Source organism: Platichthys flesus, chromosome 2, assembly GCF_949316205.1.
Source record: "Platichthys flesus chromosome 2, fPlaFle2.1, whole genome shotgun sequence".
NCBI lineage: Eukaryota > Metazoa > Chordata > Actinopteri > Pleuronectiformes > Pleuronectidae > Platichthys > Platichthys flesus.
Window position 1 is genome coordinate 27,964,903 of NC_084946.1, and position 12,143 is coordinate 27,977,045.

At 48.7% G+C, this 12,143-nt stretch overlaps 1 protein-coding gene across 5 annotated transcripts in view; it reads right to left on the reverse strand.

Moving 5' to 3' along the window:
* Positions 1–2,199: 2,199 nt before the first annotated feature.
* The window catches only part of chd6 (chromodomain helicase DNA binding protein 6), a 61,288-nt gene continuing 51,344 nt past the window's right edge, over positions 2,200–12,143 (reverse strand). For 4 of the 5 annotated variants that reach the window (XM_062409555.1, XM_062409566.1, XM_062409574.1 and 1 more), the window contains exons 37-45: positions 11,575–11,896; positions 10,048–11,361; positions 9,431–9,582; positions 8,910–9,185; positions 7,083–7,700; positions 6,703–6,942; positions 6,466–6,606; positions 6,151–6,255; positions 2,200–6,019 (exon numbers count right to left, since the gene is read on the reverse strand). In XM_062409555.1, coding sequence (XP_062265539.1) covers positions 4,823–6,019; positions 6,151–6,255; positions 6,466–6,606; positions 6,703–6,942; positions 7,083–7,700; positions 8,910–9,185; positions 9,431–9,582; positions 10,048–11,361; positions 11,575–11,896 — 4,365 coding nt within the window. In that variant the 3' untranslated portion in view covers positions 2,200–4,822. The remainder of the gene's footprint in view (positions 6,020–6,150; positions 6,256–6,465; positions 6,607–6,702; positions 6,943–7,082; positions 7,701–8,909; positions 9,186–9,430; positions 9,583–10,047; positions 11,362–11,574; positions 11,897–12,143) is intronic. The other variant, XM_062409583.1, reaches the window with a different exon arrangement.

Below are 12,143 nucleotides of genomic sequence, written 5' to 3' on the forward strand. Positions count from 1 at the left end.
GGACTGAGATCTGTGAGTATTTGTATTTAAAGGACTGAGATCTGTGAGTATTTATATTTAAAGGACTGAGATTTGTGAGTATTTGTATTTAAAGGACTGAGATTTATGAGTATTTGTATTTATAGGACTGAGATTTATGAGTATTTATATTTAAAGGACTGAGATCTGTGTGAGAGGTTTCGTCCATCTAAGGTCAAAGGTCAGCGACAGATCAGCTCTTAAAGAGACAGGAGCTAAAACCAAGTGTTTGAGACAGAGGCTGAGAAGAGGAGCTGCAGCGATGGAGAATATGATTATATGATTAAACCGATGTTTTCTGAACATCGAAGCATGAAAACAAAACGATAAAACAAAACAAAACAGGACTTTTCTGGATGTTGAAGACAGTTAAAATCCAGTGGAACTGGATCTATGGGACAAATGATCCAAAGATTCCAATGGGAAAAACACCAAGAAAAACAAAACACATATTTGATGCATGATAAAAAATGACTCAGTGTGAACTTCTGCTGTTGTTCAGCTTCTGTGTCTCAGAGACTTTCAGTCAAACTTCAGTCAAAACAAAACCCATAAACGTCCCCCCCCCCCCCAGGAGTAAAACACTGTTAGAGAAGGCGTGTGACATGTGACATGTTCTGTGACATGAGAACAACCTCCAGCTGCGGCTTCCGTTCGAGTTCCTTCACGAGGAAACACCAGTTACAGGAAGTGAGACACACGTTTTTTTACTTTTAAAACTTTCTGATAATTGAGCCGTGGGAGACGACCGGCTCCCCCTAATGGCTCAGTGATGGAATAGCAACCAAAACGCAAGACCAAGCAAATAATTAAATAATACGTGAATAAAGATGGACGACATGACGGCTCACTGAGTGAATCCAAAACGTCTCAATCGCCCCCCCCCCCCCCCCCCCCGGTGGCTGGTTGTAGTATAGGTCATGTGCCACGCCTCCTCCAAGTTAGTGGATGGGACGAACTACATTTTTTTATTTTTAATAGTAGATAAATAAATGTTTCTCAAAGATGGTCTCTGTCATTTATGGTTGTTGTCATCACACTGATGTTTGTTCATGTTTCTGATTAGTTTGGTTTTTATTACGTCGTGATTGACAGCTGGGACTGACTCGCGATTGGTCGAGGGCTAACGAGGCTCCACAATCACACCTGCACAGATTTCCGTCACTGGTGCAGGAGATGTTGGCTTCATGTCTGGATGTCGGGAGGAGGTGAAGATGCATCGTCCATCTTTGTCTCAGTCTGTGGATTTAACAGCCGTCCACTCAGGTCAAAGTGAAGTGTCTGTTCTCCACCTTCACATGAGAACGTCATGGATGAGAGGAAAGAGCATGAACCTCCTGGAAACACCAAGAAAAACCACAGAAGAAGAAAGTTCTCTGGATATTCCTGCCTCTGCCGTCAAAGCATCTGTCTCCATGTTGTGGATCTTTTCAGGTCATTCTGCAAATTGTGTCACTTTATTATTTCAGATTTCAGTCGAGTCGAGGAAGCTGAGATCAACTTGAGTTCATTTCAATGAGCAACAACATGTTCTTCCAGTTTCTGAAAAAATATGAAGATCAGAAAATCCTCAGATTCTTCTATAGACACGTTTGACCAATCAGAATCCACGATCCTCTCCGTTCATATCCGACTCCATAGAAAATACACCGGGTGTGGAAGTTAAATTTCTTTTAATCGGGGGTTGGGGGGGGGTATTTAGAAAACAGCTACAACAGTCACAGAGATGAACAGTGGACGACACAGGGAGTGTTTCAGTTCAAATTAATAAAAAGCTGGAGGAGGCTCACACCCTTCGCTCTCATCTTTACGTTTCCCTTTAACGAAACCGCGATCTGCGAAGAGTTGAAACCCAACGAAGATCGCTTTCCCATCGGGGGGGGGGGGGAGGGGAGTTTACGTTGTGTGAGGGCGACGCCCACAACAAGGAGGAAACTCATTTAAAGTCATTTAAATCGAGGCACTGATAAGGAAACAGTCACTTTTTTTTGTTCACTCTCCGTTTTGTGCTTTGAGCGACGACTGATTGACTTCAAGGGGGGGGGGAGGGGGGGCGGAGACAGTGGTACCTTTGCTTTTCAACATAATGCACATCACCACGGCTGTGAACGCTTAACGCACTGAGCACGAACACACAACATGACGAGATGTAACAGAACATCGATACAAAGAAATACTAGCTAAATAAGGCATTTTACTTTTATTAATACATCATGAAAGTAAGAGAGAAAGAACAAAAGAAAAAGAAACAAAAAAAAAAAGTCATATTTGGTGAAAGTTTGGCAAAGCAAGAAGAAAAGTAGAATAAATTATATGGAGCCACAAACTTGTGACAAGGCAACAACCATGTTTTTTTCTTTTTCCCGATGAGAAATGTGACCTGTAGACGGAAACACAATGAGACGTGTGTGCGCATGCATGCACACAGACACACACACTCCCATCATCACACACCCGCTCTCTCTCTCTCTCACAAACACACAAACACACACACACACAGAGGGGGGAAGAAAAGATAGAAACAGGTGAACACTCACAAAAAAAAAAAAAAGACATTGTGCAAAAATGATGTTTCCATGTATGAAAACAAAAAGACGTGAACGTTGACCATGTGACGCTCGGACCCTGTTGTGAATGAAACCAGCCACTTGCCTCCATTGAATGTACAGTGCAGTCTGTGTGGTGCACGACACGGGGACCACACAGTGCAGTCTGTGTGGTGCACGACACGGGGACCACTCAACACTAAGTCCCCCTCGACTGTGTCAAGTATTTTTTTTTTCCCATTGGAGAAACAAAAACAAAAAGGCGAAGGAAATAAATGGTGCACTTACACATATATATATATATATATATAAAAACAAAAACAAAAACTGAAATATACAGCGATAGATTTACATATTTAGAAACTCTTAATATGAACTGCTATTAAAACTAATCTTAGGAAAAGAGACGAGACAAAGAGCAACGACTGAGTCACACGACTTTGTTTCCCTCCTCTTCCCGTGGTCTCTGCTCTTCGTCCCTCCAAGTCAGACTTTTCCCTTTCGCCGGACAGACGGTGGACATGTCTCGACGTCCCACCGTGGAAACAAAGACGACGACGTCTGGTCAAACATCAAAAATAAAGTATAACTGTATATGAAGTGAAATGATGCTACAGGTCATGATTGGAGTTGTTGTACGAGCCACTGTTTAATCTGATTCACTGTGAGTTGATGGCAGTTTAAAAAAATGTATAACACCTCCTTTCCTCTTTCCTCCCTCCTCTCAATGTCTGATGGACAGCGTGGAATCGATCTCATACTGCCCCCTGGTGGTTTGGCTGAGGGATGTTCTCTCAAAGTGACTTTGTGTCTGAGCTAGAAAATCTTAACATGATCTTAAAAGAAAGGGATAAAAGAACTGAATCTCATTAAATGAATCTCTTTTCAACAACAGGAAATAAAAAAGGTGGAGTTCTTGTTCTGAAAACATCTCCTCTTGGATTCTTCTGGAGTGAAGGTGAATAAACTTCTTAAAAAGAAGTTAGAGCAGCAATGGCATAGCATTGATTATAGATGATTTATAACCTAAATAAAAGAGTGACTTAGATGGGGGGGGGGGGGGGGGGGGGGGGCTGCAGATGATGATATCCTAAACTGAAGATACAACATCTTTTGTGTTGAGGCTTCTGACCTTCTGGTCCCTTTCACAGCCACAGATCTTTGACTTTAACACGTAAAAAACTATCAAAACATTTGAGTTTCTCTGATTTGGCGTCTTTCAGTCATCTACCTCATGTCCTTGTTTTCTTAAGAGTCACATCAAGATGATTTAGGGATTTTAAAAGTCTACGATCTGAGACGAGCTCGGGCTGCTGTCCGTTTCATTTGAACTCTAAGGCTACATCCATACGACGTAAATGTTTTTATTGATTCTCCATATTGTGTTCTACACTCAAGGCCGAGCTAGTTGATTGGTTCTGGAAGGGGGTCATGTGACAGGACCCTGATGAATCAGCGAAGGCTAGGACATGACGGAGAAGGTCCCGATCAGCGGGAGGTTGTGAGTGTCAACGTTTTTTTTATTTCCAAACATCTCAGATGGAGTTTTTCAACTAAAGCAGAGTCGGCTGCGTTTACAAACGTCCAAAGAAGATCGGACGCTTCTTCTGTAGCAGCTATTGAAACGTGGTCGTGTGGATGTAGCCTGAGGTGAACGTCACGGAGGTGTTCTCTAAGGTTAATCTGGCCAAACACATCATCCTGGTGTTCCTCCGCTCGATCTTCTACCAGTTCTTTCAGAATGAGTTTAGAAAACCACCTCCTTTAAATCTCATGTCTGTGCAAAACACACCAAACTGAAGCTGCAGGTCCAAAACATCTGTCAAAACAAACCATCTTTGATTATTGTGTGACAACACGACAAACACTCCCTTCTGGGTTAGAGGATCTAGCCTGCTGTGTGTGTGTCTGTGTTTGTGTGTGTGTGTGTGTGTGTGTGTGTGTGTGTGGACTCAGTCTTGATGCAGAATGAAGGGGAGAAATACATAGAAGAATCGTTTCTTACACTTGTTTGTATACAAGGAGGGAGTGAAGAGGGCGGGGGGGTCTTGGTATATAAACATGACCAAGTTGAATATAATCATCATCATCATCATCATCATCATTATTATTAGTCATCGTCATAATAAAAGTCTTTACATGGACATTGACTGACAGACACGGCACAAACTTTACACTGTTGCTCAGTCGAGGAAAGGAGCAGCAGAGGAGACGGGAGGAGAGCGCAGGAGGTCTCTCTGTCCAGTCTGTCTCCTCCTCTACACCCCCTCCCCTCCGCCTTCCTGTCTCTGCTCCTCAGTCTCCTGCTTCTCCTCCGATCCCTCCCCGTCCTCCTGTGTTGCTGCTGCTCCCTCGGGGTGGGGGTGGGGGTGGGAGTCTGATTCCTGGGGCTCCGAGGGCCCGTCCTCCATGTCTCCCCGCACGGAGGACAGGGGCTCTTCTCCCTGGGGCTCTTCAGTCGGAGGGGGGCCTGGGTCCGGAGCCGAGGTAGAGGGGATGGAGGGAGACACGGAGGAGGCTGGGTGGGAGGAGACGCTAACCTTAAGTGTACTTTCTCTCTCCTCCTCTCTCTCCCCTTCCTCCCTCCCTCTCTTCCTCCTCCTCTTTGGGCTTCCCGGGGAACCGTCTACTACGCCGTGGGGCATGGCGGGCAGCGCCATGATGCCCCCGTGCTGCAGGAACATGTGCGGGTACAGCAGGCCGTGGGACATGCCCGGGATCAGGAAGGGGTTGAAGGTAAGATGGCTGCCAGCGCTCGCTCCGAGGTGCATCGAGCCGAGATGGGCCCTGCTGGTGGAGGTAATGATGGCCGCCGCCTCCATCGCCCCCGGCCTCTTGTTGGTGTCGGCTGATCCCTTCTCCTCCGGGCTCCAGTCCTTTTCGCCGCCGGCTGCCGGAGAGGCCGCCCTCTCTCTGTCGGCGGGCGTGGTGGAGGAGGGGCTGGCCTCAGATGTGGAGGGCGCCATTGTTGTGGTGACCTTCGGCGCCGACAGAGAAGACGAGGAGGAGGAGCTGGGGTGAGGAGGCTGCGCGTGTGCCATCATTGCTCCGACGCTGAACAAGGCATGCTGGGGGATCCCAGCCCCATGGGGGTGCGGGATGCCGTGCAGCATCATGGGTAACATGCTCATCCCGTTCTTGGCGTCTTCCGCCGACCCTCCAGCTCCACCCGCCTGGGAGGAGAACCCGTGAGGGAATCCAGCTGCCATGATCCCCGAGATGGGGATTCCAGAAATACCACCACGGAGATTCTGCATGGCCACCATGGAGTCCATGCTGCCGATCAAACCGCCGTTCATGAAGAGCGGGGGGCCGAGGCCTGAGGAGGAGGAGGAGTCCGAGAGGAGGGGCTTAGGCATCTCGCTGCGAGGCCGACGCCCACGGCGACGAGAGTTCGGGTCTCGGTTAACTGGTTCCGTCAGGATCCGAGAGAACTTCCCCTCAGGGAGGAAACCCTGCAGGTGACAGGAGGAACAAATATTATTATTATTAACGTATTAAAAAACTACAAAGTAAAATCATCTCTCAATGTTTTAACGTGATAATCCTGCAGGTTTTTAATCATCGTTAAAGTTGTTCTACTCACGGAGTGTTTGACCACGTCAGCCCAGTCCGGAGCCACGTAGTACTCCGAGTTGGCATCCAACCACCTGGAGAGCTCTTTGATGGCTGGAGCCATGGCGCCACCAAGCTGTGAGGTGAGGGAAACCAGTACAACCATTCAATGAGAAACATATTCAGCCGAATGTGGGAGTTCTCTGTGTTTATCTGCTTTACGGCAGCCGGTGAGGCCAGTGGATGACACAGTTACATGTAGATGAACCGATGGTGTGAGTGATCTGAGTGTGTGTGTGTGTGTGTGTGTGTGTGTGTGTGTGTGTGTGTGTGTGTGTTTTCTAACCCTGCGTCCGGTGCCTCGGTGCACGACGGGCACCCGCTCCTCCCCCGTCAGAGAGTTGATGTCCAGCTTGGTCGGGTCTTTACAGCGATGCCTCCTCTGCTTGGGACGCTCCACGAAGCCATGAAGCAGACCTGCTCCGGACTGAAGAGAGGACAGAGGCGCTCACGAGTCACGATCATTATTTAAACACACAAACAAACGTGGCTTTGTCGTATCAATGGCGTGTTTCTGACGTACGTGGGCGAAGGCGGGCAGATCCATGCTGTAGCCCGGATTCTGCCTCAGCCACTCGATCAGACCTTTGCTCGCCGCCTCCCGGTCGATCGCCACAATCTCCGGCTGAGGAGGCGTCTGCGTGGGGGTGGGAGTAGACGAGGTGGACGGAGTGGGCGGACCCGCGGGTCTCTCTGAAGGGGAGGGGGACGGCGAGGAGGTGGAGGAGGAGACGGAGGAGTGGCTGATCATATCCACCCGGCCCTGCAGGGAACACACACACACACACACACACACACACGTTTTAGCTTGATATTGAACACTCCATCTTTCAGACCCCCCCCCGGTGAAGCTCCTCTGTCACACTGAGGCTCACACAGTTCAAACTGGCCTCACTGACCCACCTGTGTCTCAGGGAGGTGCAGTCCTCGGCTCTTGGTGAACTCAGAGTACAGAGCCTCCACGTTTCTCCTCCTGCCTCTCCTCCTCCTCAGTGAGTCATCTCCCCTCAGGCTCCCGTTAACTATCTGCCCTGTGACAGGATGGATGAGCCCGGCCTGCAGTATCCCCGCCATGTCGATGCCCACAGAGCCAGATAACGGGGCTGTGATGGGGGGGGGCGGCAGCTTGTGACCGCTGCCGGCCCCGTGGTGGCTGCTCCCGGATGCAGCCTCCCCCGAGCCACTAGTGGTGCTTATCTCTGTGGACGACTTGGTTAGATCGATGGCTGCTTCTTGCCAGCCGTTCATCAACATGGCTCCCGTGCGGTGAGAGGGCGGGGCCACCACCGGCCCCTTCTCACCACCGGAGCTAGTGGCGGCAGCAGCGTGGCACGCCGACGCTGACTTCCCGGCTAAAGCCTTGGCGGCTGCAGCGGCCGCGGCCTCGTAGTCGAACGACCTTCGACCTCCTGCGCGTTTGAGCTCGGGGAGGTAGGGAGGAGCCACGAGCCTCTCCTGTAAGAGAGGCAAGGAGGTGAGGCGCCAAGCTCCGCGCCCGCATGCGCCGCCCCGAGGCATGTACTGTCAGGGTGGACAGGGTGGGTGAGGGGTAGACAAGGATGGGAGAGAGATGATGGCTTCATTAAACAGACACATGGACTGAGACACAACACAGTGAAGGCTGTCAACCAGACCTGGGAGAACTACCTCGACTCTGTAGTTTATCAGCTCTCGGATTGACAGCTAAGACTTGAGTCAGTCTTAGCTGTCAATCACGATGATCGCTGCCACGGCTCCACTCCACGATCACTGCTGCACGAGGGAAGCTTTCATATAACGGATGTTTAGGCTTCATTGCTGGATAGCGGGAGGAGGTGGAGCCTCAAGAGAAGCTCGGGCTCGAAAATTTATTCAAACCTAAATAATATTATTTCAACTGTTTTTGTCAGAACCCAGCCCAGACTCAACGGGTCCCAAAGGGCTTGGGTCGGGTTTCCACACCCTTTATTTACTTTATTGGTTCGTGGCATCATGTGATTAGGACTACAACAGTCAGCTGAGTCGAGAGACAGGTCATTTTTGAGATTCAACTTAACTATTCCATTTCTATTGTTCCAAATTCTTATAATAAATAAAAAATTCTGATTCTTTGACCTCAGATTATAAGAGGTCAAGTCTATAAATAGGTCGCACGCCCTCAGTTCCCTGGTTTATGGTGTGTAACACTGTGTAAGTCTGATAATTAGTTAAATTGGCTGTAAAATAACAAAATACTTTTTTCTCTAAATCTTTCTCCCTGAGTAAAAGCATTAGTACTTTTCCTCATTCATGAGGCTTAAAAAAAACATTAGCTATATGACTAAATGCCCAAGTCTGATTTCAACATGTATAATATCAACAGTACACAATACAGACACTTTACAAGAAAGCAATGATGAAGTGAACCAGAGGTGCCCAGTGTCACCTGACCAACCTGCTCTATGATGCACAAATTAACAACTAATCAGATGATACATAATCAATAAAACTAACAAAGATAAATGACATAATTCATTTGGGTGTGAAAGGACTTTATAAACTGTAATTTATAGTAAAACACTCTGAGTCTGCAGAGTCTTCGTCAGTCTCCTTTGAGGAGAATGAACCTCATCAGCAGTTTCAACTGGACACCACTTGTATGAATCGTGATATGAGACAATGGAAATAAATGTAGACGGATGACAGATGCCCTGATATGGACGGGAAAGGGTTTCGACCTATTCATTCATCAGGTCACAGGTTCATTCTCACCTTGGGTAGTCTGGTCAGAGGCGGAGGGATCTGGAACGCCAGTCCTGGGTTTGTCTGCTGACCTCTGGCCTGTCCCTGGACGGAGCTGGAGGCCGTGGTGGGGAGGAACGCGGCTCGCTGGTGGTGGTGGTGCTGGTGCTGCTGGGCCAAGCTGCTGGCCAGGCAGGAGTTGGCGCTGAGGGAACCGGGCGCGTCGTGCTGCTCGCTGGGCCAAGGCCACTTCCCTTTCAGGATGGCGTGACAGATGCTGTCCAGGCGGTTGATGATCACCCGGTCCTACAGGGGCAGAGAGAATGTGAGACGGGAATTAACAACCTGAGGAAGAGACAATGAGAAGAGGAACACAAATACACAAGAGAGAGAAGGGAGGGCAACGTTTTGATAAACAAAAAAATAAACAGTAAAAAAAAATCTGTACAAACTGAAACAACAACTTGAAGTAACTAAACGTTTACAGGTTTGAAATGTGTCTCGTGTTAAACTGATCCCAGAGGGAACATTAGGACGGAAACACTCGGTACCTTCGGCCATTCTGAAAACGAGTAAAGTGCTTTCTCCTGTAAGAGCTGAGCGATGGTCGGCTCCCTGGCGTCGTGGAGGCCCTCAGGAAGGTCACACATGGAGATGGGAGCTGCAAACCGGGGGCTGCCCGCGTATCCTTCCACCGCAGGGACTATAGGACAGAGGACGACACGTTTGAAACAGGAAACATGTAGTGTGGATTTAACATCGTCAAGATTAAAGCAGTTAATCAAGCAAAGCAACAGATTAGACGACAGAAAGTGAATTAAGAGAAACTATATCTTTACTCTTCCAGGTCTGTTATTCCAAATTCCTTCGATCTCTGAACCAAACCAAGCTTAGAGGAGACATACTGTCCAATTATTACAATAAGCTCATAGTTAATCTGTGACATCAAGCATATGTTGAAGTATTAAACACGTATTTAAACTCTCATCATCTACCTCAGAGGTTTCTTCCCCAAGAATGATAGGAATGACCTTCATAGTCACAACTCTCTCCCACCAGTTCACTGTTAAATAAACTGCCTCCTTTATTTTGTCAGTGTAAAGCATGTAATTAGTAATACCACTAATTAAAGGTAAGAGGTAAACATGTCTCGTGTGAGGATTCTTACCTGGTGTGCTCGGCCTCTCCTCCTTCACCTGGCCTCTCTCCACCAGGCCCTCCGAGGAGTCCACCAGCCCGTCCGCTTGCTCCAGCTTCGGGGTCAGCACCGTGCTGTCGGCCTCCAGCAGCTCCTGCTTCGTCTCACATTTGATCTCCGTGAAGTCCAGGTCCTCCGGCTTGGCCTCGGGTTTGACCTCCGAGCTGTCCGGGTAGGCTGCGAGCTCCAGGACGTCCGGCTTGGCCTCTGGCTTGATGGCGGACGTGTCGGGGAAAGCTGTCTCACTCTTAAGCCTGGAGACGTCTGGGTAAGAAGCGAACTCGAGAGCCACTGGTTTGTCTTCGGGTTTGACCTCGACGCCCTCGGAGAAGGCTGCAAACTGGAGAACTTCCGGTTTGCGGTCTACGCGCTCGGGCTTCATGGAGATGCTGAGATCTTCAGGTATCGACTGCAGGGTTTCTTCTTTCAGGGGAAAATCAAACTGCTCCGCTTTGGTCACCAACTTCTCAGACTTAACGGGGTAGGCGAGAAACTTTGCGCGTTTGACTTCAGAGCTGTCAGGGTAGACGGGTAACGCCTCCTCAACGACCTCCATCTTTGTCTCCTCCACCTTGATTGGCTGCTCCAGTTGAGTCAGTGTCTTCTCTCCACCGTCGTCTGGTGACAGAGGAAATTTAAGATCAGGTGTTTTGGCGTCCACGCTGTTTTCCGGCAGAGCGGCGAGCGGTCGGATCTTGTTGTGTTGAAGCAGCTGGTCTTTGTTGTCCTGATATGAGGAGATTGTCAAGGCTCCGTTCTTACAGTCTTCACCTGGACCTTCGTAATTTTCCTGATCTGTGGAGACTTCAGTTTCCCCCCCGTTCTTCGAGTGGGTCTCATCGGACGTTGATGCCACTGTGTCAGAGGGGAGTGAAGCTGAAGAGCAGTTCGACTGTTTCACTGGGACGTCCTCATCCACTTGATCTGACAGATCCGTGGGCTCCATTGAACCATCTTCTCTGGAATGTTCTGCTATTTCTCCCGCTTGCAGGAACTCTTCAGAAGCATTTCCTATCAAAGATCCAGACTTTTCATTCGTCTGATACAGAATCAACCCGTCCACCACCTCCTCCTCGGGCTCCTCAATGGACTCGGGACACTGCTCGATCTTCCCGAGATAAGGATGCACGTCTCGGGGAAAGCCTGATTTAATCTCTCCTCGCTCAAAGCTCTGCTGAAAGTCTTGAGACAGATGGTTTGACACCTCCATCCTCTCGTCCTGGTCTTCTGGTTCTAACCCATCGATCTGGTCCATGTGTGGATTCAAGACTCCCAAACTTGGGGCTGCAAATACAAGTCATAAGGAATTTAAATCAGGAGGAAAGGAAAGCAGGCAGTTGATGTGATTTTAGCATCTTTACATGTATTCTGATGGCCCATGTTTATTAGAAACTGTCTGGATATACGCACATGATCTGAAAGTACAGAAATCTAGTGCCCACTGACACATCCTCCAAACTTTCAGACCAATAAAACAAATATTTTTATGTCAACTACCTTGTTGTGTGTCACTGTGTTCTCCTTCCAGACGCTGACCTCCTTCACCTTCACCGCTCTGCTCCATGTTCTCCCCCGACAGGTCTTCCACATCTTCTTCCTCCTTCTCATCGAACTCAAACCCAGCGCCCCCGTCCCGCTCCTCCTCCTCGTCCACAGGATTGGTCAGGCTCTCTGCGACGTCGGCGTGGCCCAGCCTATCCTGTGGCTCATGGGCGGTGATGTCAGAGAGAGAGAGGGGAGGAGGGGGGACGTACGGCGGAGGGGGGCTCGCTGATAGGTCGGTTTGATCTGCGCTGGGTTCCTCGCTCACACCAATGTCCTAAACAAAATAACCATAACACATTTATGTACAAAGAACTTCCTCCCAACAATCTTTCAAACTTTTGGTGGATTGTTTCAGCTGGGGATCATGGGTAATATCCACGTGTGCCTGCAGGGGGCGCTGCTGCTCAGTCAGTCACATGGAGCTGCTTTAAAACTAAATTGACTTAATCAATATTTCCAAAGTTCACTGATCTTTAAACAGCTTTTAATTGACATTTTCTCTCATTTGGTCAAGACTGAAA